This window comes from Dermochelys coriacea, chromosome 1, assembly GCF_009764565.3.
Source record: "Dermochelys coriacea isolate rDerCor1 chromosome 1, rDerCor1.pri.v4, whole genome shotgun sequence".
Taxonomy (NCBI): domain Eukaryota; kingdom Metazoa; phylum Chordata; order Testudines; family Dermochelyidae; genus Dermochelys; species Dermochelys coriacea.
Genome location: NC_050068.2, coordinates 120,038,127 through 120,063,937, shown reverse-complemented (window position 1 = coordinate 120,063,937; position 25,811 = coordinate 120,038,127). Strand labels below are relative to the sequence as shown.

The following is a 25,811-nucleotide window of genomic DNA, read 5'->3' as shown; positions in this document are numbered from 1 at the left end:
AATATCAGTGTTTTAGCCTTAAAACTGATGTCTTAAATGTTTGTTCTAGTAAGTTTGCTCTTCATTATGCTTCAGTTGATTTTTACATAAATCTATCCTTCTAGATCTCTGTCACTTTAAAACAAGTCCAGTTAATATAGACCTGAAACACTGCCAAAACTGTGCAAGTTTATGATATGAAAAGGATATGTGCAGTTGTATAGAATTAGTGCCAAATGATGTGGGCTTTTTAATCGAATACGTAAATTTCTCAGTTAAAAGTTATAATGGGAGAATATGCATCAATGGTTCGTTAAATGTTTTCTTCACTTTTTAAAAATACAAATATGTTAAATATATTTACCTGCTGTAGAAAGTTAAAATGCTTTGCTGCGATTATAAATTTAGGCAGAAGACAATGATCTGCTATTATAATATATTCGTTAAAATTTTAGTAGGACTGTATTATTAGTGGAGAAAATGTTTGAACACTTTTATATCAGTTAAAACCAAAAGCTTGCTTGGCTTCAAAAATATAGGCCAGTCACTTCAAAACTGGCTGCCTAAAGCTAAGGCATGTTTATGTACACAAAGAGAAGTGACCTGCCATTTGGCTTTAGTGGAAGCTTGAGTTACTAAAAATTAAACCACTTCTATTTAAGTGCCTAAATAGGGATTGGGAATTTAACTTTGAGGCACACAGGTTTGAAATCTTCTCCAAAATCAGTTAGTAGTTCAAAAGGGAAAGATAGAAATTCAGAGAATTTCTTTATCAATAAATGTTTTCATAAAGCACAATGTCTGTGTAGTTACTAGCATTCAGAAGAATAAGACGTGTGAGAGTTCAGCGTAAAATTCATCTCGGAACATCAGAACAAGGTAGATTATAACCAGGGCTGGATTTTCAATTAGACAGAGTAGCCACGTGCCTAAGGGAGTTGGTGTTCTAGGGGTGCCTTATCTTTCTAAAACTGCCTGCAAAATGAAGATCAGCTGGAGGCAGCAGGGGCGTTGAAAATGCTGTGCCTAGGGGTCCCCGTAAGGTGTAAATCCGGCCGTGACTATAACTCGGGGAAGTAATGTGTTAAAGAATCGAGAAACATTTACTTTGTTCATAAGATGACACATACCTCCCATTACACAAAACACTTAACATCTAAATGACGGTTGGGTGTAGGCAGATTTTGCCAAAGGATTGCAATATTTTTTCTTGTTAATTAGAAAGCTAATGTTGGTATGGAATTGTTAAAATTTGCTCTGTTAGCGTCTGTGGCAATCCAGAAAATCAAATATCAGTTTGTCTCCTAAAAGCTATTCTAGACATAGCAGAGTAGCAGCCGTGTTAGTCTGTATTAGCAAAAAGAAAAGGAGGACTTGTGGCATCTTAGAAACTAACAAATTTATTTGAGCATAAGCTTTCGTGAGCTACAGCTCACTTCATCGGATGCATTTGGTGGAAAATACAGAGGGGAGATTTATATACACACACAGAGAACATGAGAGTGGGTTTTATCATACACACTGTAAGGAGAGTGATCACTTAAGATGAGCCATCACCAGCAGCAGGGGGGGGAGGGAGGAAAACCTTTCATGGTGACAAGCAAGGTAGGCTATTTCCAGCAGTTAACAAGAATATCAGAGGAACAGTGGGGGGTGGGGTGGGAGGGAGAAATACCATGGGGAAATAGTTTTACTTTGTGTAATGATTCATCCATTCCCAGTCTCTATTCAAGCCTAAGTTAATAATATCCAGCTTGCAAATTAATTCCAATTCAGCAGTCTCTCGTTGGAGTCTGTTTTTGAAGCTTTTTTGTTGAAGTATAGCCACCCTCAGGTCTGTAATCGAGTGACCAGAGAGATTGAAGTGTTCTCCAATTGGTTTTTGAATGTTATAATTCTTGATGTCTGATTTGTGTCCATTTATTCTTTTACGTAGAGACTGTCCAGTTTGACCAGTGTACATGGCAGAGGGGCATTGCTGGCACATGATGGCATATATCACATTGGTAGATGCGCAGGTGAACGAGCCTCTGATAGTGTGGCTGATGTGATTAGGCCCTACGATGGTGTCCCCTGAATAGATATGTGGACGCTGACATCATAATCAAAAAGGCTGACAAAGGAGGTGCTGTCGTCGTCATGAATAGGTCGGAGTATGAACAAGAGGCTACTAGGCAGCTCTCCAACACCACTTTCTACAAGCCATTACCCTCTGATCCCACTGAGAGTTACCAAAAGAAACTACAGCATTTGCTCAAGAAACTCCCTGAAAAAGCACAAGAACAAATCCGCACAGACACACCCCTAGAACCCCGACCTGGGGTATTCTATCTGCTACCCAAGATCCATAAACCTGGAAATCCTGGACGCCCCATCATCTCAGGCATTGGCACCCTGACAGCAGGATTGTCTGGCTATGTAGACTCCCTCCTCAGGCCCTACGTTACCAGCACTCCCAGCTATCTTTGAGACACCACTGACTTCCTGAGGAAACTACAATCCATTGGTGATCTTCCTAAAAACACCATCCTAGCCACTATGGATGTAGAAGCTCTCTACACCAACGTTCCACACAAAGATGGACTACAAGCCATCAGGAACACTATCCCCGATAATGTCACGGCTAACCTGGTGGCTGAACTTTGTGACTTTGTCCTCACCCATAATTATTTCACATTTGGGGACAATGTATACCTTCAAATCAGCGGCACTGCGATGGGTACCCGCATGGCCCCACAGTATGCCAACATTTTTATGGCTGACTTAGAACAACGCTTCCTCAGCTCTCGTCCCCTAATGCCCCTACTCTACTTGCGCTACATTGATGACATCTTCATCATCTGGACCCATGGAAAAGAAGCCCTTGAGGAATTCCACCATGATTTCAACAATTTCCATCCCACCATCAACCTCAGCCTGGACCAGTCCACACAAGAGATCCACTTCCTGGACACTACGGTGCTAATAAGTGATGGTCACATAAACACCACCCTATATCGGAAACCTACTGACTGCTATTCCTACCTACATGCCTCTAGCTTTCATCCAGATCATACCACTCGATCCATTGTCTACAGCCAAGCGCTACGATATAACCGCATTTGCTCCAACCCCTCAGACAGAGACAAACACCTACAAGATCTCTATCATGCATTCCTATAACTACAGTACCCACCTGCTGAAGTGAAGAAACAGATTGACAGAGCCAGAAGAGTACCCAGAAGTCACCTACTACAGGACAGGCCCAACAAAGAAAATAACAGAATGCCACTAGCCATCACCTTCAGCCTCCAACTAAAACCTCTCCAACGCATCATCAAGGATCTACAACCTATCCTGAAGGATGACCCATCACTCTCACAGATCTTGGGAGACAGGCCAGTCCTGGCTTACAGACAGCCCCCCAATCTGAAGCAAATACTCACCAGCAACCACACAACAGAACCACTAACCCAGGAACCTATCCTTGCAACAAAGCCCGTTGCCAACTGTCTCCACATATCTATTCAGGGGACACCATCATAGGACCTAATCACATCAGCCACGCTATCAGAGGCTCGTTCACCTGCACATCTACCAATGTGATATATGCCATCATGTGCCAGCAATGCCCCTCTGCCATGTACATTGGTCAAACTGGACAGTCTCTACGTAAAAGAATAAATGGACACAAATCAGACATCAAGAATTATAACATTCAAAAACCAATTGGAGAACACTTCAATCTCTCTGGTCACTCGATTACAGACCTGAGGGTGGCTATCCTTCAACAAAAAAACTTCAAAAACAGACTCCAACGAGAGACTGCTGAATTGGAATTAATTTGCAAACTGGATACTATTAACTTAGGCTTGAATAGAGACTGGAAATGGATGAGTCATTACACAAAGTAAAACTATTTCCCCATGTTATTTCTCCCCCCCACCCCACCCCACCCCACCCCCCACTGTTCCTCAGATGTTTTTGTTAACTGCTGGAAATAGCCTACCTTGCTTGTCACCATGAAAGGTTTTCCTCCTTCCCTCCCACCCCCCGCTGTTGATGGCTCATCTTAAGTGATCACTCTCCTTACAGTGTGTATGATAAAACTCACTTTCATGTTCTCTTTGTGTGTATATAAATCTCCCCTCTGTATTTTCCACCAAATGCATCCGATGAAGTGAGCTGTAGCTCATGAAAGCTTATGCTCAAATAAATTTGTTAGTCTCTAAGGTGCCACAAGTACTCCTTTTCTTTTTGCTTTTTATAAATAGTCATTGGAGTAGGGACTTGAATTTGGGTCTCCCACCTCCTGGGTGAATGCCTTAGCCACCAGGCTAGAGAATCAGTCTGTTTTCCGCTAGCCCAATGCCTATTAATTGTGTAATTCATAAATGAACACCAGTTATTCCATGTCCAAGGTGAGCGATCAAACCACTGGGCTAAAAGTTATAAGGAGGCACCACCATCTCCTCTTCATGTCATTTTGTAAATGGAATCAAAGTGCTGGAAAAGTTTTGGCCAAAATTATTTGGTAAATTTGCAGAAGGTTTTGGGTCAACTAAAACTACCTTGTGTTTTTTTTAAAAAAAAAAATCAGTTCTATTTATATCACAGTATATGTATATGCTGTATGTTTATATATTCAGTTATTTGTTTTTCTTTTGAAAATATCCCATACGTTCTTTGAATACCCCATATAAGTTTGAATTTTAGATCTTGGTTTTTTCAGAGAAATGTATAAATATGGTATGTTTCATTACTGGCCTGATTTTTCAAACTGGATTTCCATTTTTATGACTGCACTGAATTGCATGGAAAAAACATGAATTGCTGGCACAAAGTTTTACCATTCTCAGCTGAGATCTTGAAAATTTGGCCTTACAATGTTGAATAATACCTTTTGAGTGAGTGCTATGCTGTGTCAACTCAAACATCCAGGATTCAGTACGTGTGTTTACTTATATTTTTATCATTTAATAACTACATGGTAAAGTCAGGAGTACATGATGCGATGTATGTTACTGTAATTGTCTAATGCTGTATAGGCTTTTTATTTTTACTTAAATGTATATATTGAGAGCTTTTGCCAGAGCACTTGTTAATCTGCAGTCCGTAGATATATATAGCTACTTTGAAGTCCTTGTACAAATTTCTTATCTATCATACATACAAGGCACATTGCATGCACATAGAGGAAGGCTGGCCCTGGGTGGGAGTAGTGTTAATGTCTGAGTGACCATAACTGTACATTTCCAGATATTCTAATGCTTTTGATTTCTTTGAATGTAATCTTAATTTTGGATTTTGAGGCTTTCTGATGTTTGCTGTAATTTTCTAAAGATATCATATTCTCAATGGTCCATGTCCTTCTGTCCCTCCCAAAACAATACATAAGGTATTTACAACCTTAGCTCCAGGTTTAATTCCAGTAAGTAATTCTCATGCAAAACATTTATCAGCCCTCTTTAGTCAGACATTTATTGTCCAATAACAAAGTTTATATCTTGAATCCAGTAATTGAGAGTTGATGGATGTTTTTCAGTCTAATTTCTGATCTACAGCTAAAGAGCCAGATTCGGCATCCTTATTGTTGAGTAGTAAGTTGTTTATTCAGTAATCTGATTTCAATTGAATTGAGTTAGATACTATTCCTAGTGAAAAGGATAGCTGTAATAAATGAAATAAAATGGTTGCTTCCTAGCAAACTTGTGTGTGTTCAGTTACATCTGTTTTCATTAGTGACATCACATTTTTACTGTGTTTTTAAAAATTCTCGTGGTATTAGAAGACTAACACAGCTATGAAAGATTGAGATGGGCTGGGTTTTTGAATCGCTTGTATTGTCTCAAACAGATAACTACAGTTCATATTACTGGACCAGAGTCTCACCTGACTTCCCTGGGGTCATGTATAGAAGATTAAATGCACAGACTTGAACATATGTACAAAATACATTTTTAAAATATTGCACTAGAATCCATTCTTTGTATACATGTTTTTGAAATGTTGTTTGTAGATAGAGTATAAGAAATTTTATCAAGAAGACCAGTGCTGTTAATAAGCTTTGTGAAAGTATTTATTTGACCTCAGAATATCCTTTTTTGCATAAATACTTTATTCTCACTTAATACAATATGGGTTTAAATAATAAATTGAAGTTAATCTTGTCAGAATTATTATTGTTTAATTCTGTACCAACCCACTCAGTGTATCAATCTTCCCTTCTGCCAGACAGAGACAAGAAATAGATGTCATTACCTTCTGTAAAGTGTTGTAGCAGTCTTTTATGTTCTATGCAGTTCTCAAAGCACTATTCAGTAGCAGTCTTATTCAGGTAATAAGTTGAGGCAGACAATTTCTGTCCAAATGTGAAATCTCTTGTAATCAGTGGTATCTGTTGTTTTTGCCATAGGGCATAGGGGCCTGTCATGGATCAGAACCTCATTGTACAAACAAAGCACAGAAAGACAGCCCCTGCCCCAGTAAGCTTATAATCTAAGGCAAGAGGCCTAAGATGGATAGGCAGAGTACAAGGGAACAGTGGGACAATATTGGTCAGTATGATAGTTAGTGGCTCTCTACACTAGTGGCCTAACCCCTGAGAAGGTTTTTTTGTAGCATCACAGCAAAGGAGAGTTTTGACGGATTTGAAAGAGAATAATGAGATGACTTTGCAGATGTTTACAGAGAGCTTCTCCCAAGTATTTGGGGTAGCATGGGATAAATCATGAATTCCTAGGGCATTGAAACTTGTAACAGTATGGTAGACAACAGTCAGAAAACAATGAACACCTAATACTTCTATTAAACACACACAAACTATGTTTAAAAACCATTAAGGTAGCAAAGTCAAGCACTCAACCTGGGAGTGACAAAATTAAGACTGTCTGCATAAACTTAACTTGGCCCCCTCCTGTGTATTCATTATGATAGTCCTAATTACATGATCAGATTTTTTTTTCTTAGCACTCCTGCCTTTTTCAGTGCACATAATGGGTGGTTCTCACTTAACTTTTAAGTGCTTGACTTTGCAACCTTAGTCTTTTAATGTAGTTTTTTTGTGTGCTATTTCCTAGGGTTTTTTCAAGATAAACAAAAGAAAGAATGAGCAGAATTTACTGTAAACTTGGTATGGGGAAAAGAAAATTATTTCAACTGTTTTAGGATTTTCAGTTACCTCTTTGTTTGAGCTCAACTACAACAATGAATTGAGTCTTACAGATGAGAAGTTTGTATCCCAAGTGTTTCAGATGGGGAAAGCTGGGATCCAGAGAGGTTAAATGACTTCTCCAAAGCCACACAGGAGACTAGCAGAGCCAAGAATAGAAATAATATCACATGAGTCCCACTACACTATATTAACTACAAGACTATCTTTAATTTAAAACAATGCTAAACTTGTGCGTGTGGGCAAGTAGTTTAAGGAAATTATCAGAAGGGAGGATAAATGAGATGTTGAGAGTCAGTCAAGGAGTTTTTGTTTTCACAATGTTGTGCCTGAATTGGTGGCGGGACACCCAAGAAAAGATTTCAGATGGTTGTAGAATCAGAACAGTGGGAGAAGTCAGGAGGGCAAGAAGAGTTGTCGGTGTTTAGCTGGTGGCTAAAACCCTAAGAGTAGGTAAGATCACCAGTGGATTCAATCTAGAGAGCAGTGGATACCATGATGGAACATCATTTGGAGAAGCAGGTGGACAGCCGGTCAGGAAGTTCTCAAATCTCCAAGGAGAATTTGTTGAGGAATTTGGATAACAAACAAACAAGATTGCAGAGGATCCAGAGAAAAGTTAAGGAGGAAATTGAGGCCGTGAGAAGATGGCACACAACATAATATACCAAACACGATTTCTTTCATGGAGGAAAGACATTGCAACAAAAATACGAACTGTAATCGGAGGGCCGTATCATCCGTGGCATCTCACAGGTGATCTAGAAGGAACCTTTGTGGCTTCTTGATCAACTGGTTACTGTCCAAACTAAGAACAACTTGAGGGCTGCTTAAATTCACACATTCTCTCTACACCAGCTCAGCATTGAGCAAGATTTTTTTTTTTTTTGGTCTGTAAAATGCCTGATGAATAATAAAGCTAATGGCTGTCAGCTGAGTATCTCTTGCATGCTGATGTGCTGATAAACCATTTTGTTTTAAGTTTCTGGGTTTTTTTTGTTACAACCAAATACTTTGTAACAGAATCCTGCTGCATATTTATCTGTCCATACATGAGTTTTCATATCTCTTTCTCTAGCACAGCAGTTCTCAAACTGTGGGTCAGGACTCCATTTGAATGGGGTCACCGGGGCTGGTGTTAGACTTGCTGGGACCCGGGGCCAAACCTGAAGCCTAAGCCCCACCCCCCAGGTCCAAGCACAAGGGCTTCAGCCCTGGGCACCAGGGCTCAGGTTACAGGCCCCCTCCCCGGATATGAAGCCGATGGGCTTTGGCTTTGCCACCCCCCCACCTCTCGAGGCAGTTGCGCTTGGGTTTTGGCCCCTCCACTTGGGGCAGCAGGTGGGCGGGAGGGCGTAGCCCTTCGGTCCCCCCCCCCCCCCGGGGTTGTGTAGTAATATTTGTTGTCAGAAGATTGCCGCGGTGCAATGAAGTTTGAGAACCCATGCAGTCTAGCATAAAAGATTATGGCACTTCAAAATTCCTACCTGGTAGAGAACCATTTACTAGTTTAAAATGCAAAAAAAAAAACAAAAAACAAAACACTTTTCCAGTGGTTTAGAGGAATGGTTGAAATTATCCTTGCTATGAATCATTGGAATATTTCCTTGAAGCTGTAGAACACTTAAAACAGGACATTCGTAGTACCCAATCTGTAGAAGATTGCAAGGTATACCAAAGAGAGAAATCATTTATCTTTATTGTATTTCATCATGCCCTCTGCTTGGAGCATTTCCAAAAAAACCTGCTTATAAATATAATGCTTCATTCATGTAGAATACTGTGGTTTTTATAGTACTTACAGAGAAGCCATGTGATAAAGTTGTTTTTTCTGTAATTTGTTGAAGTAGATCACATTCTTCAAATGTTGTCCTTGTTGATTTAGAAATGCTCTGTTATGGTTTTAATTCAGGGCAGGTATCCTTGATGCAACATTTACTATATTGATTTAAAAAATACAACAAACACCACCACTAACCTGAGCATGTTGCACTCCTTGCACATCCACCCCCTTAATGCATCAGATTTCCCACATTGTTAAATAGAAGGGCAGTTCTTGTGGGGGTCCTCTTCTAGAAAAAGTTGAAAACCATTGACATGATCCTCCATGCTTTAGTCAGGCGAAACTACTGTTGCCTTTGAGTGTTTTACTTGAGGAAGGCCTGCAAGATGGGACTCCTGCAGGTGGGTTATCTAGAGTAAGGTTGAGGCATGTTAGGTCAGAATGACTAATATTGCATGCCCATGCCTGCTTTATGGGCAAACAGAGAACTTCAGTCTTCAGGGCTCGCTGTATGGCATATTTCATGAATATTAAATCCAGAATAGAAAGTTCAAAAACTAATTTAAATTTGGGCACCCAGTTACTCGTAAGTAGTTTCTTCTCTTGGTAGGTTTAATTTTTCAGTAAAGCCTTAATACATATATACTTAAGTTGTGTTGACATCTTAAGACTATTAATAAAACTTGATATCTAACTTTAAAATAGATTTTAAATCTGACATTCTGTCCTTAGTTTGGCTTGTCCTAAAAAGGAGTAGCTTATGGTGTTAAAAATTAAGTATTTAGTCCAAGCGGACCAAGGTAGGATAGTGGTGTTCATCTATTTTGCATTTCCTTCTTCTCCTAATTTGTGCCACAATTCTAACAAACATATTTGTGGGTTTTGAATGTATAAATCAAAGGCTTCCATAAATCCTGCTAAAGTAACTTTGAGAAACTAATCAAGCTATTAATAACCAGCCAGGTTGGAGCACCCTTGTACATCATGCTCTTCAGAATCGGGGCCTATGAAATGCTTACATTCACTGCCAAAAAAACTTGCTTCGTGCTGCTTCATATCCTTTCAAAACATCGAGGGGGCTAAACTGAAACCTCTGAAAGCAGAGTTAAGGTAATGTCTCCCACAAAATCTTAACTCTGGTTTCTGAGTGTTCTCCACCTGTCTCTGTCAGGTCAGAGGACTGTATCGTTCCCAAGCACGTGGAGGACAGTGGAAAAAGGGCACAATAGTAGCATGGGGGAAACTTGTAAGCATTGTCTTACTTAGGAAGATCACATTTGATTATCCTGACTGAGGTTTGTGTTCTGCCGGTAGACTGCTAGAACTTTCTAGAGGAATAGTGTAGCTAGAGAATGGAGAGGGTGCATAGCAGTGTCTAAATGCCAGTGCAGATGTATATTCTCAGTGGCCTAAAGAACTCCACAAATATTAGAATGGCATGAAGCACTCTTATATTCCCTGTCTTGACATACCTAGTAGAATGTCAGCCTTTGGAGATGACAGTGACATCCATTTTAGAAGCCCTGAAACTCTATTGACCTTTTAAAAAAGAAAAACACTCTTGGATTTTGAAGTAAAAGGTGAGATCATCTACTCACAATTCCTGCATATAAACAGTCCAGGAAATAAGCATTCCTGATTTCATCTAGGTGCAGCTCCACCTCTCCTCAAATGGCATTGTGAGTGCTGTAAATTGCTACAACTACTATCTGTATACAATGCAGCTACTCCCTGTAGACAGTACAGGCGTCCGAGTGTATGAAGAGGAATGATATAGAATTGTGTTGGACATGATGTGGAAAATAGTAGATTTTGTTAGAGATAACTAGGTCATGTTTGGTGATGGTCCCTTCATTCTCCTGGTAGGGCTGGAAAAGTCTTGGGGAGGAGAAAAAGTGGTAGTCCTGGGCTGTAAGTAGCACACGTTCGAGCTGGAAGTAAAAGGGGAAGAGGAGGATAGCCCCAGAGCCTCCATCCCATATTGGGGGCCTACTGTAGTGAGAAGGGGTTCTGCACACACCTCTGCAGCATAGGTGTCTTGCAGAGGTGTAAACTGGCCCATTCATCTCATTCAGATGAGACCATGCCTGTGAGAAATACCCCATGGAGATGATTACACCTTGAAATACTATCTCTGAGAAGCTGAACTGCCCCATTCATCTCAATGGGTGTTCTTCTTTCCCTCCTCTCATCACTGTACCTGTGGCATGTACCAAACATGTCCTAGCTCCTTAACCTAGTCTCAGCACTCTCTATGGCATACACTGAGATACCTTTTCCCAGCTTCCAGAACAGGACCAGTCTATCATGCCTAGTAATGCCTTTCAGGAGTTCAATAAGACTTTCCTAATAAAGAGAACCAATTCTTCCTGGCCAGAAATCTAGTGTCATCCTCTCTGGTGTCATTTTTCCATATGGTAGCTAGTCCCTCCTGTATCTTAAGAACCCAAGAATGGCAATACTGGGTCAGACCGAAGGTCCATCCAGCCCAGTATCCTGTCTACCGACAGTGGCCAATGCCAGGTGCCCCAGAGGGACTGAACCTAACAGGTAATGATCAAGTGATCTCTCTCCTGCCATCCATCTCCACCCTCTGACAAACAGAGGTCATCACTCCTTACCCATCCTGGCTAATAGCCATTAATGGACTTAACCTCCATGAATTTATCCAGTTCTCTTTTAAACCCTGTTATAGTCCAAGCCTAGTATCAGTCTAGTGTCTCACCGCCATAGCTGGCTTCATAATACGGCCCACCAGACTGTGCCAGGTTGGACTCAGGCAAGCAAGTAGATGGTTCTGACTTGTTGTATCAAATGAAAACCCTGATCTTTTTAAGTGTGAAATTTCATGTATTTTACCAGTTGAGATACTTAGTGAGTTAGGTTTTAAAAACCTAATTGTATCCAGTATGCTTGTTTCACCAGTGTAGGATTCCCCCCTCCCGATATCTAGCTCTTAAGCACTGCGTTGCTATGTCGCTGGGGCTCCATGTAGACCATGTTGGATTGCCACCAGTTAAACAGAAGAAAGGTACTAAATTAACCTCACTTGTAGAGGGTGATACCCCTAGAAGAGGGAGGGGATTTGACTGCTACCGTAGCTCTAACAGTATGTGACTAGAGGACTTTCTTTTCATTTTCTTTCAATCTGGTCTTTCTCACAAGCACTAAATTTACAATTCATCTTGTAAAAGCAGTCTACCAGCTTATTCATTGAGCTTGTTAAATCATGATTAACAGACTATGAAAGTCTTCAAATGGTACTGAAATCTTCATTCTGTGGCAAAATATATCTGTGGAATTGCCTTGCCTCACTTGTGTTGAAAAGCATCTGCAACATCTCAACCCATGCCTAGTGTTTTCTTCCTAGGTTAATATTCTACAAGACTAACTTTAGTTTTTGTTTTGTTTTCTGTTTATCACTGCAAATAGTTCTATCATGCTTGTGAGTCTATGCTTTTAATAATTGGCAGGCAGTTTTTACTCTGAAGAGAGTATAGAACAGCTTTGTCTTCACTTAAAAGAAATTGCTTGTTTATGTTTAAACTTAATCTAGAAAACAGTTCTACTGGTAGATCAAAACTAAATATGTTAAGCTGATGCAATCTGTTTTGTATTGGTCAATTATTTTACCTTAGAATGAGGGATGCTGGCAGGTTAAATAATGCAATAATTTAAAGCCTTGTGTCATAGAATCATAGAAGATTAGGTTTGGAAGAGACCTCAAGAGGTCATCTAGTCCAACCCCCTGCTCAAAGCAGGACCAATCCCAACTAAATCATCCCAGTCAGGGCTTTGTCAAGCCGGGCCTTAAAAACCTCTACGGATGGAGATTCCACCACCTCCCTACATAATGCATTCCAGTGCTTCACCACCCTCCTAGTGAAATAGTTTTTCCTAATATCCAACCTACTTCTCCCCACGCACTGCAACTTGAGACCATTGCTCCTTTTTCTGTCATCGGCCACCACTGAGAACAGCCTAGCTCCATCCTCTTTGGAACCCCTCTTCAGGTAATTGAAGGCTGCTATCAAATCCCCCCTCACTCTTCTCTTCTGCAGACCAAATAAGCCCAGTTCCCTCAGCCTCTCCTTATAAGTCATGTGCCTCAACTCCCTAATCATTTTCGTTGCCCTCCACTGGACTCTCTCCAGTTTGTCCATATCCTTTCTGTAGTGGGGGGCCAAAACTGGATGCAATACTCCAGATGTGGTCTCACCAGTGCCAAATAGATGGAAATAATCACTTCCCTCGATCTGCTGGCATTGCTCCTACTAATGCAGCCCAATGTGCTGTTAGCCTTCTTGGAAACAAGGGCACACTGTTGTCTCATATCCAGTTTCTTATCTACTGTAATCCCCAAGTCCTTTTCTGCAGAACTGCCGCTTAGCCAGTCTGTCCCCAGCCTGTAGTAGTGCATGGGATTCTTCTGTCCTAAATGCAGGACTCTGCACTTATCCTTGTTGAACCTCATCAGATTTCTTTTGGGCCAGTCCTCCAATTTGTCTAGGTCATTCTGGACTCTAACCCTACCCTCCAGCATATCTACCTCTCCCCCACAGCTTAGTGTCATCCGCAAACTTGCTGAGGGTGCAATCCATCCCATCATCCAGATCATTAATGAAGATGTTGAACAAAACCGGCCCTGGGACCGACCCCTAGGGCACTCCGCTTGATACTGGCTTCCAATTAGACATCAAGCCATTGATCACTACCTGTTGAGCCCGAAAGTCTAGCCAGCTTTCTATCCACTTTATAGTCCATTAATCCAATCCATACTTTTTTAACTTGCTGGCAAGAATACTATGGGAGGTCATATCAAAAGCTTTGCTGTAGTCAAAATATATCACATTCACTGCTTTTCTCATATCACAGAGCCAGTTACCTCATCATAGAAGGCAATCAGGTTGGTCAGGCATGAATTGTCCTTGGTGAATCCATGTTAACTGTTCGTGAACACCTTCCTCTCCTCCAAGTGCTTCAAAATGGATTCCTTGAGGACCTGCTCCATAACTTTTGTCCAGTTCATTCTGGGTCACGTGGTTGGATAATGACCTGCTCTTAGTATTTCCATCTGTGGAGCTTTGAAAACCGATTGAAAAGAGGCTGATGCACTGCAAAGATTGGTCCAAAAATATACCTTTATAAAAATACTTGTACTTGTACTTGTTACATTAATTAAAACTTGAAGATTAAGAATCTCACTCTCTGACAGTGCAGTGATATCTCTTCCTTAATTTCTGCAGTATTTCCCCTGCTAGAGTGACACAACTGATCTCAATTTCTCTCTCTCACTTACCTTGGTCAGAAAAGTAACTCATCCATATTGTTCAGACCAACTATTATGTATGCTTGAGTGCAGAACAGGGATTACGCTTTTTTTGTGCTTTGGTCTTGTTCACAGTCTTGCTTTCCGTGAAGCTGTGGCAAGAGTCCAAAGCTGAACTGTTAATAGATGAGAAGTGACCAAAATTATGAAAGGATAACCTTTCCATTTAGGGCAAACTGGATATTGCACATGTCACTGAAGTCAGAGTAGTCTCCTTTGCTTAGGTCTTTTTCATAGGAAGCTTTCCTTTAGACTAGCTTTCAGCAGCTGCCAAAGTTTGTAGACAGCCTCCGAATTCATAAAGGCTCTGTCTAGAACCAGAGCAGACCTGTTAGAGGATCTAGATTTCTCTTTTTTCCTGAAACTAACTAAATGAAGAATCCAAAAATCACAAAAAAATCTTTCTATTCTTCCTCATCCTCCAATTTTCCCACAAAGAAGTGGAGATGGAAGGGTGAGATGTTAAGGCTGAATGGGAATTACATTCATGAATTACATTCATACAGCTGAGATTACATTCTAAACTTTTAATATTCAAATGAAATCTTACAAATTTCAGAAGGCAAGTCTGCATTTGTTTGAAGAATCCCAAACTATATATAGATTGAAAAGAAGCCACAGGTGTTCTCAGTAGAGGTCTTTCCTCAACAACCTATCCTTGCCCCACAATGAATAGATGGAAATCTCTGAGAATTACTTTTGAGCCAATAACCAGGACCCTTGCTTTACCCACAGGTACAACATGGCTCAGTGCAAGGGACTTACCCACCTCTTTACCTCTAAAGAAGAGGGTAAATTCCATATTCACTAAAAACAATTCTAGCAGCTATATGTTTCAGATGCCATCAGATTCTCTTCCAGATTCATAACTTCAGTTATAAGGTGCTACATATAGCTGCATTTCTAGAAAGCCAAACAGAATGCAGAGTGAGAAGATAGTATTTCAGTGGAATAAAAATAACTTGTTAATAACTATATCCTTGTTAACACCTTGGCCTTTAGCTTCAGGATGCTTAGCACAGGATACCCTTATTACTTCATAAGCAGGAAGCATCTTCTAGTTGCCTAAATGATCATTTAATTGTGATGAAAGTTGATTATCACCACTCAGGTATCTGTAAATCACTTGTTTGACAGTCAGCAAAATTATCCTGCTTCACATTTGGAACCTAAAATGAAAAGTTATAGAAACAATTGCGTAATTACACTAGCATTAGTTAAGTAAACTGGTAACTAACCAAAACGTAGGTTGCCAGAATCTTCAACCCTTTTGATTTGTATAATACTATTTACTAGAATTGCTGTATGGTATCTACTATAATGAAAGTGTACACTATTTGAATAGACACAGACTATAGTTTTAGGGAGCAAGTACACACGTGAGCTGAGGGTAACGTTCAGAGACTGACTGACTTGGAGTAAATTTGTTGGTAACATAAACCATTCAGCAGTTTGTGTATGTGAAAGGTATGTATTATGAGGTATAAAACAAATTTCTTCAGAGACATTGAAGTCTGAAAAGCAATCATGAAATCAAAGCATGTCTTGTTTTGTCAGTATACATGTGCTTTAATAAAAAGTGAGTAAAAAAACTACGTAGAACAAATTATCGATTTGATCTCACTTGTTACTGAAAAGCTTGCAGTTTATAATTTTTGTCAAGTGAATGGATTTTGTAGTCTCACAGCTCTCTAGAGCTTCTGCACTGATACACTTCAGGTAACTAAATCAGGCTATTTTAAGAACCTTTGCTAAGTTGTCCTAGAGATGTAAAATTCAAATAAGAATATTAGATTATATTATAATACTGAATCAAAAGTGATGTATATATTTGTATGCTTCTAAAATATAGTAAACTGGTAGGAAATGCAGGACCCAGATAGGGCTGCTCATGATGATAAAATGAAAATAATAATTTCAGCATTTGAGGGTTGCAGATTGGTGGTGTGTGTTCCCTTTTTTCTTTAAGTTGCTTGATATTACAAACTTATAAAAGAAAGGAAAGATGGCTTTGTCTCAGTTTTCTATCTGTAAAACAGTGATATCACTTTACTACCTACATGCCTCTAGCTTTCATCCAGATCATACCACTCGATCCATTGTCTACAGCCAAGCGCTACGATATAACCGCATTTGCTCCAACCCCTCAGACAGAGACAAACACCTACAAGATCTCTATCATGCATTCCTACAACTACAATACCCACCTGCTGAAGTGAAGAAACAGATTGACAGAGCCAGAAGAGTACCCAGAAGTCACCTACTACAGGACAGGCCCAACAAAGAAAACAACAGAACGCCACTAGCCATCACCTTCAGCCCCCAACTAAAACCTCTCCAACGCATCATCAAGGATCTACAACCTATTCTGAAGGACGAGCCATCACTCTCACAGATCTTGGGAGACAGACCAGTCCTTGCTTACAAACAGCCCCCCAATCTGAAGCAAATACTCACCAGCAACCACACACCACACAACAGAACCACTAACCCAGGAACCTATCCTTGCAACAAAGCCCGTTGCCAACTCTGTCCACATATCTATTCAGGGGATACCATCATAGGGCCTAATCACATCAGCCACACTATCAGAGGCTCGTTCACCTGCGCATCTACCAATGTGATATATGCCATCATGTGCCAGCAATGCCCCTCTGCCATGTACATTGGCCAAACTGGACAGTCTCTACGTAAAAGAATGAATGGACACAAATCAGACGTCAAGAATTATAACATTCAAAAACCAGTTGGAAAACACTTCAATCTCTCTGGTCACTCGATCACAGACCTAAGAGTGGCTATACTTCAACAAAAAAGCTTCAAAAACAGACTCCAACGAGAGACTGCTGAATTGGAATTAATTTGCAAACTGGATACAATTAATTTAGGCTTGAATAGAGACTGGGAATGGATGAGTCATTACACAAAGTAAAACTATTTCCCCATGGTATTTCTCCCTCCCACCCCACCCCCCACTGTTCCTCTGATATTCTTGTTAACTGCTGGAATTAGCCTACCTTGCTTGTCACCATGAAAGGTTTTCCTCCTCCCCCCCCCCCCCGCTGCTGGTGATGGCTTATCTTAAGTGATCACTCTCCTTACAGTGTGTATGATAAACCCATTGTTTCATGTTCTCTGTGTGTGTGTGTATATAAATCTCTCCTCTGTTTTTTCCACCAAATGCATCCGATGAAGTGAGCTGTAGCTCACGAAAGCTTATGCTCTAATAAATTTGTTAGTCTCTAAGGTGCCACCAGTACTCCTTTTCTTTTTGCGAATACAGACTAACACGGCTGCTACTCTGAAACCACTTTACTTCACTTGCTTAAGTTAAATTCTTAATGTTTAGGGCAGGGATCGGCAACCTTTTGCACGCGGCCCGCCAGGGTAAGCCCCCTAGTAGGCCGGGCCGGTTTGTTTACTTGCAGTGTCCACAGGTTCGTCCGATCGCAGCTCCCACTGGTTGCGGTTCGCTGTCCCAAGTCAATGGGGGCTGCGGGAAGTGGCACAGGCCGAGGGATGTGCTGGCTGCTGCTTCCTGCAACCCCTATTGGCCTGGAGTGGCGAACCACGGCCAGCGGGAGCTGTGATTGGCTGAATCTTCGGACACGACAGGTAAACAAACCGGCCTGGCCCGCCAGGGGGCTTACCCTGATGGGCTGCGTGAGAAAGGTTGCCGATCCCTGGTTCAGGGTGTGTCCAGATACGAGCACCATAGAAAAGTGTATAAGCAAATAAAATAAATAATTAAACTACAGAACAAGAGCAAGCTTGTAAGGAGGTGCTGCTTCTCTTATTTCCAGGTGAGACTTAAGTATTGCTTCATAATGCTTTTAATGAAGACTTGCGTATGTGAATTCTTTTCACTGCTTTATTTAAATTTGTATTTCTTGTCCAGTCTTCTGTGATATGAAACCTAATAATAATTTTATCTAATAAAACACAGTAAAAACATTCTGAATAGACTTTTATCCTTTCTCTTGTCTTTTGACAGGCCAGTTGGGATGCCAAAAATGGAAAAAGTTTATCTACATAACCCTAGTTCAGAAGAAACTATTATATTAGTATCAATATCTGCTACAACATCACATTTTCATGCATCATTCTTTCAAAATAGGGTGAGTTACTCTGCTTTTTAAAGTTTTATCCTGTTTTTCTTACGACTGTAAAAACTTGTTTCTCTTTGTAATGAGTAGCTCTTGCTTGAAACAAAATTTCTTATGGATATCTAAAACTGTATGGATTCTTCAGTTCTTTTGATCTTTACCTTTTGACCTTTACCAAGACTGATAAAACAACGGCAGGGCTCTCCGGAACCGCGGCGGTGAAAGGAGCAGAACATGGGCCTGCTGGACAGCCCCATGCTGGCAACTCCTCTAGCGTGGCTGTACTGCCCCCCACGCAGCTGCGTCTCCTGAGTCCTGTCTGGGGTCTGAACAGCCCGCCGGAGGACAGGGCGTGGGATGGGGCTGGGATGAGGGACAGTACAGCCACTCTGGGGGAGGTGCTGGCATCTGCTCCTTTCACCGTTGTGGTTCCCTGCTCCTTTCACTGCTGCGGTTCCCGGGAGAGCCCTGCGGTTCAGACCTGGAGCGGCTGTACCATCTCCAGCCCTATCCTCCGGTGGGGCTGCTATACAGATCCCAGCCAGGAGACGCAGCTGCATGGAAGTGCTGGGGGTGGTACAGCCGCACCAGAGGACGCGGCCCGATGTTCTGCTGCTCCTGTGTCTTTACGGTACGGCGTACCGGCTATAAATATCTTACTGGTATGGTGTACCAACTGTATCACCCTTCTTGCACCACTGATTGTTTGATTCCTTTATATTATAAACATTTCTTTCCAGTAAAGTCATCACTAATTTTGCCATGAAAGGAACCTGCATTGAAATCCTTAGGACTCATTAAACTAAGACTGAAGTATTTTTGGGGGGGAGCCACTGAAACTCCTCTGCCTTTAACATGATCCTTAAGCCCAGTAGGTCATTCCTGCTTCCTTGTCTTTTAATGTCGGTCTGTTTACTCTTTTGGCAGCTGTCAGCAGGTTTTTTTGTGGTAATAGTTTCTACAGCCAATTCCAAGGTTGTGTAGGTTTTTTTTAATTTTTTAAATGCACATATCATAAGGGAGAAAATTGGAAACAGTAAATAAGCAGACACAACTAGATTAAGATTGTTATGAAAAATGTACCAGCTGTGCTCTAAGATTTGTTACAGAGAATACTAGCTAAGTCTTACCTTTTAGCAAGTCCTGTGTCAGCTAGTTGCTGTCTGAGGCTCCCCCTAGCCCCCAGTCCGTCCCCCTCCCCCAGTCTGTCTAAATTAGGACAGTAGCCTATTGCTGACAATGGTTGTCAGCTGGTCCCTTCTAGATCTGTCAACTGATGTCAATACAGTTTGGCTGGTAATGTAGATAGGTCAAATGGTTTTAAACTCTGACAGACCCTATATCATATTAGGCCTCTAGGACATGCCATGTGGAGATGCTGAAGACAATTTGTCCCTATTTACACTAGCAGCCAAACTGCTTTAAATATCACTTGAGGAGGAGCTGGGGGAGATTCACTGTTACATTGTCAATAATGCAAATCACTTTGAGTATAATCAGACCCTCTGAATCACAAACTGTATCTAGTCCCATTCCTTCTCTTGTAATCCAGAGTGAAGCTCTCTCTGAGTCCATGTGGTGTTTTTATAAGTCATACATTACAGTATCCTTTAATCAGATATCAGTCTACAAGTACAGTTGTATTTTAAAGTTCTAACCTATTTGCTTAGATGTTCAGTACAGTACTCAGAAGCATCTTTCACTTCACTTAATTTTGAAAGGGTACAGATCCATACTTTCACCCATTTCAAAAGAAGTCTTTGAACCTGTCCAAGAGGTGAGTCCTTTAAGATGGATACAGAAATGCTGTGCATTTAAAAAAAAAACCCTCCGAAAAACAAGTAGCCTAAAGTTTCCGGTTTACCTTAAGGATCTTTGTGCTATTTGAGGTAGCATTTTTCTTGAAGCAGCTGCTATTAGCCTGTTTAATGAACACTTCATATTGGGAATTTGTTTCCTAGCTGAACACAGTTTAGAAAATTAAAATTAATAGAAAAAACATATAGAGCCAGCATATTGCTATAACAGATACAAGCCAAATTGAACAGCGAGGTCTGAACTGTCGCACTGAGATCAGAAATACCTTAGTGTGTTCACTTCATACTTTGTAAAGTTAAATCCAAAGATCTGATTCATTTTAGTTAAAGCATTCTACCTCTTTTAAACCTGATCTACAATACTCTTGATAGAATGGATGTCAAAGCTCTGCTGATTGTATATGTTGCCTTGAGTATGACAAATTTACAGGGAGTTGTACTTATTACTAACCCCTCAGAGCAGTTTTTTCCAAGGGTTGTGAAGCAGATGACAGGCATTGGGCTCTGAACCAAGAAAGTTGAAGAGGGCTAGCATCTGTGTGTGCTGTCTACTTGTGTTCAGAAAACTATAACAGCTTTTGGGTCCTTAACCATGAGATGTCCTTTCTCAGTGTTGATGATTATGATATTTGAATAGTCAATAAATCAAGGTATAGAAAAAATTAATTTTTAGAAATTATTTACTTATCAAGCTTTGGATACGAGTGAGATTATTTGAGGATGTGGTAGGAAAATGGTGCATTATCTTTAATTTACAAATAGGTAATTTCAGTCTTTATCTGGCCAAATAAATTTCTCATTTGTTTTCATTACTCAGTGAAATTGCAATTCATTTTTATTATTTAAAGGACACTGTCAAGATTGGTTTACCATTTCTCCCCCCCCTTTAAATTTTGTAGAAATTCCTTCCATTTAAAAACGTATAAAAATATCACAGTACAGCAGAATTAACATAGTTTGGACAGACAAAGCTAAAAAAGATGAAAAAAAAAATTGGCACATGTAATGCTTAATGTGAGTTTTTTCAAAACAAATGTTTTATTTCTGTTTTTTAAAAGTGAAGGATGATATGAAGAGGACAGAAGGAAAAATGGGAATAGATTTTATTTTTTCTCCATTTAAAGATAATGAACATAGATACTTTTTAAAATTCTAATAACTCAGTTAAGAGATGGGCGGTGAGAGTTGATACACTGATGTTTCACCACCAAAGTGGCAAAGCTGGATAATCAGAAAGTGCCTTTTGATAATCAGTGCCCAAGCCCTGTACTGTAATCTTTAATGGTACAGAATGTTTTGGTTCTAAGTGTTCAATACTCATATCAGGATTTAAGGTCCTGATTTAAGGTTGAAGTTTGCAGTATCATACAACTGTGTGGACACTGACATTCAACGTCCTTTGCCTATATAAAGGTAGAACGAATAGGTGATGTATAGTATTTTCTCCTTACGAAATTGACTTTGTGTTTTCAAACTAAAATCTTTAAGAAATTTCAGTGACATATTAGATTAAGCTGTTAGAAACCCATATGAATATATTAATTATTTTTAACGAAGTACTGTATACAATAGCTTAAATCTTGCTTTGTTCCTTATTAATATTTTTTGCTAATGTTTAAATGTGCAGTTTCAGCTAAACATTCTTTGAACATTCTGTATAGCTTTCATTGTGGCTATCTTAAACTGATTTGAAAAAACAAATTACAATGAAGAGAAAATAAGACTGATATTAGAAATACATTAACTATTTTAGTCATAGTCCCACTTACTGTGCCATTTTGTGGTTGCTGACTTTCCTTCAGAGTCCTCTCTTTGTGCCAGAACTATATTGCAGGATCTGAGCTGCATTTAAAAATAAAATTGAGTTTCTAGCCTGTATAGTTACAAAGAAAACTTTAAAAACATTAATGGAGTGTAAAACAATGAAGTGAGATCTGCCTGAGTTGTAAGACTGTCTGAAACAGTAATTTTAACACAGGAGTAAATGGCCTCATTCATATCCATGAATGTTAATGCTGAAACTTAATGTCATTAAATGTCAGAACTTTATAACTGCTAATAACGTTAACAGAAATATTCATCTGTTTGTTTTTATTTATTTTGGGTAGCACCTTAAGTTGCTATACAAACACAAATGATCCCTGCCCCTAAAAGCACAACATTTGACAACCTTCTATGCGTCCAAAAGTTCTGTCATAATCGCTAGTTTCTTCACAACAACATTCATTATGCAGCTATAAGTTATCAGTACAAGGTTTCTGCAGGATATTAAACATAAAAATGTAGGGTGTATTGTAAATTTTAATTATAATATCAAACTAAACGTGTAATGTATTGATTATATTATTCATATTCACATTTAACTCTGTTTAGAACCTCCTTTGCTTTATGTGAAGCTACCACAGAATTTCTAGTCAGCTGCAAAATCCTTTCCAGAGAATTTAGGTCGAGTTTGCCAAGAAGTACACTGGAAGGGGATTCTTGACTATAATATGAAGCACTGTTTGTTTGAAAGGTGTATAGTCCTTCTTAAATGTTCTTATTTTCTCATTGCTTTTATTTTTCAGAAAATTCTTCCAGGAGGGAACACATCTTTTGATGTAGTTTTCCTTGCGAGAGTAGTTGGGAATGTAGAGAACACTTTATTTATTAACACTTCTAATCATGGGGTATTTACTTACCAGGTAAGAGAAGAAATGGGAGAATAATCTTTTTAGCATTCTTAAAATAGATAACCATACAGGCCTGTGAATATTTTTTCTGACTATGTTTAGTGGCAGGTATAAAGTGTTGTTTAGCCATCTAGAGCGGTGTCAAGAAATGGAGAATAGTGCCACAGAATTTGTTGCCTGAGTGTGAGCATTAATACCTATAAACACCATTATGCTCACAAATTGCTATATGTAAATACCCCAATCAAAACCTAATAATGAGCATCCTGTCTGAAAAGTTTCCTGAAGGCAAAGGTATGCAGTAGTTTACCCATTGTTATCACAAGTTTGTATCTGTTCCTGATTGGGGCAACATTTTTAATAGAATGCTTTCCTTTGGTGTTGTGCTGAAATCTTACAAATTAAGGGCAAGAATCTGACCCCCTAACTCGTATTGTGGATGCTGTTCAGTGAGAATAAGGGTATCTGAATCAGATATTAAATAACTTCACGTATAAGGGTAGCTATTGTTTGTATATTCTGTATGTACTAGGGAGTGACAAAGGTTCCTCCATATATAATGTGGGTGTCTTACTGTTAAGTTAGGAGAATGGATTATTCAAAAGGCTGGCAATGTGATAGAGATGTCAACTTCTAAGTCACTTGTAAGTTGATTCAAATCACTAGTAAATTAAGTACTTGCCATTAGTAAATCTATCAGTGCTGTAAGGCATATGAGAAATGAGTGGGAAGGAGAAATGGTGGTGGGCAAGTAGATTCTGTGACCAGGTTACTAAGCCAGTTTTTGGAAAATCTGTACTGAATTCCCTAACAATGGTGTGGTTTTTTTTGTTTGTTTTTTTTAAAGTAACTGCAGAAGTTATACGCCAGTAATTTTGCTGTTGTTTACTAGATGCCCAATGGGTCAACTTAATATAATAATTCATATGCAGATTTTAAAGTTTGGTTCTAGTCTGAAGTGTCACAGTAAAAAATGAGAGAGAGAAGAACAAAGCTGGCAAAGTGGACATAGGTTACAATGCTCAGTGTATTTTCTTATAGTAGTAGAGCAGGGGTCTCAAACTCAGTTTACCTTAGGGCCAGTGCCAGTCCTCAAATCCTCCCAGCAGGCAAATAATGTCATTCATGCTGCCCAGAACCTGACCCCCCCCCCCGCCTAAGGCTCTGGGAGGGAGTTTGGGTGGGGGAGGAGGTCTGGGGTAGGGGATTGGGGTGCAGGGTTTGGGAGGGAGTTTGGGTTCAGAAGGGGTAAGAGGTTGGGCTCTGGGAGGGAGTTTGGGTGGGGGAGGGGGTTTGCGGTGCAGGCTCTGGGATGGAGTTTGGGTGCTGGGTGCAGGCTCTGGTTGGGGCAGTGAGTGGCAGTGCAGGAGGAGGGGGTGGGGTTGCAGGCTCTGGGAGGGAGTTTGGGGCTGGGGGGTGTGTGCAGATCTGGGAGGGAGTTTGGGGATGGGAGGGGATGGGGTGCAGGCTCTGGGAGGGGTGTGTCACTTACCTGGGGCTCCAAGGCAGGGCAGGCCAGGGGGCCTCTCCATGCTGTTGCTCTCTGCAGCTTCCATTGGCTGCAGGGGCGCTCGGGGTGGGGGCAGTGTGCGGAGGCCACAGGGAGGGGCTGGCAGCCATATGGAGCGAGTGCATAGGAAGCCGCTCAGCTCTGCTGTGCTGCCAGTGGTGGGCGGGGCCCCAGGCCATTTTAAATCACTCGGGGTTGGGGGTGCACCAGGGGGCAGCAGGTGGGGCCAAGGGAGAAACCTGGCCCCAAAATTGCTGGAGCCCCGCGGACCACATTGGAGAGGTTCTCAGGCCGCAGATGGGGGCCGGGAGTTTGAGAGCCTTGTACTAGAGCAAGGGAGGATTCAGTGAAATTGAAAGATAGAAATTTTAAAACTGATTAAAGGACATTTTTTTTATTCACCACACAATTAACCTGTGGAACTCATTGCCACTAAATACAATTCTAGTGAAAGAGTTAGCATAATTTACAAAAAAAAAATTGCTGTGTGGATAATGAGAACATTTGCTGCTAAAATGGATAGGGTAGAAAAATATAGAGAAATACTCATGTTTCTGCGTGTAAGCCTACTGCTCAGGTACTATGACCATATGTGGTATTAGAACCTATATAGAACAGAGAGGAAGTTTATTTGTTTAGGAAGAAATTACAGCTATTCTGTAACTGTCCCTTATGAGATGTCTTTCACCTTTGTGAAACATCTGGTACTGGCCACTCCGAAAAGATATCAGACCAGAGAGATTAACAATCTGACCTGGCTTCACTCTCAATGTTCTGTGTTTGTGTGTCAGTAGTTAGCAAAGGTGACGGGTATAGAAATCATACTTTTGGTTGTATGCTGAGCCAACTTGATTTGAAATAAGCATGGATTTCCATGATGCCTTTAAAATTAATTTTCAGAGTTAGAGCACACTTTAAATTGATGGTATTTATTTGAAAGATTGCTGAGTCTGTTCCCTAAAATTGATACATTTTTTAGATACAATACTAGTTGCAGAAACTAAGACTCTTTTCTCTGGTTTGAAACAGGTGTTTGGTGTTGGAGTCCCGAACCCTTATCGGTTACGCCCTTTTATTGGGGCAAGAGTTCCTGTAAATAGCAGTTTTTCTCCTATAATAAATATACACAATCCCCACAGTGAACCTTTGCAGGTGAGCATCAGGTGCCAGCTTCAAGTGTGTTTATTTTTTACAGTGTTCACTGAAATTTGTTCAATATTTGCTTTGTTGAAATTGTATAAAAATTACAAAGTGTTTTGTTTCAGAATGCTTCCCTCCCCCCACCCACATTTTCAAAACTTCTTTTCTGATATTTTGAGCACTATGTGCTCTGTTTAAAATGCACTAAAGGAGAAAACACTTAACTGATTTGATGACTTGATTGTCTAATTTAATATTTTGAGAAACTGTGTTCAAAGAATTGTACAGAATTACAAATAAACAGGTATATAAATTTAGGGTCAAA

At 40.2% G+C, this 25,811-nt stretch overlaps 1 protein-coding gene across 4 annotated transcripts in view; it reads left to right on the top strand.

Annotated features, from left to right (window-relative positions):
• Positions 1 to 25,811, top strand: part of TMEM131 (transmembrane protein 131) — a 185,955-nt gene that overhangs the window by 91,306 nt on the left and 68,838 nt on the right. For all 4 annotated transcript variants that reach the window (XM_043490813.1, XM_043490874.1, XM_043490845.1 and 1 more), the window contains exons 5-7: positions 18,236 to 18,359; positions 22,732 to 22,848; positions 25,376 to 25,498. In XM_043490813.1, coding sequence (XP_043346748.1) covers positions 18,236 to 18,359; positions 22,732 to 22,848; positions 25,376 to 25,498 — 364 coding nt within the window. The remainder of the gene's footprint in view (positions 1 to 18,235; positions 18,360 to 22,731; positions 22,849 to 25,375; positions 25,499 to 25,811) is intronic.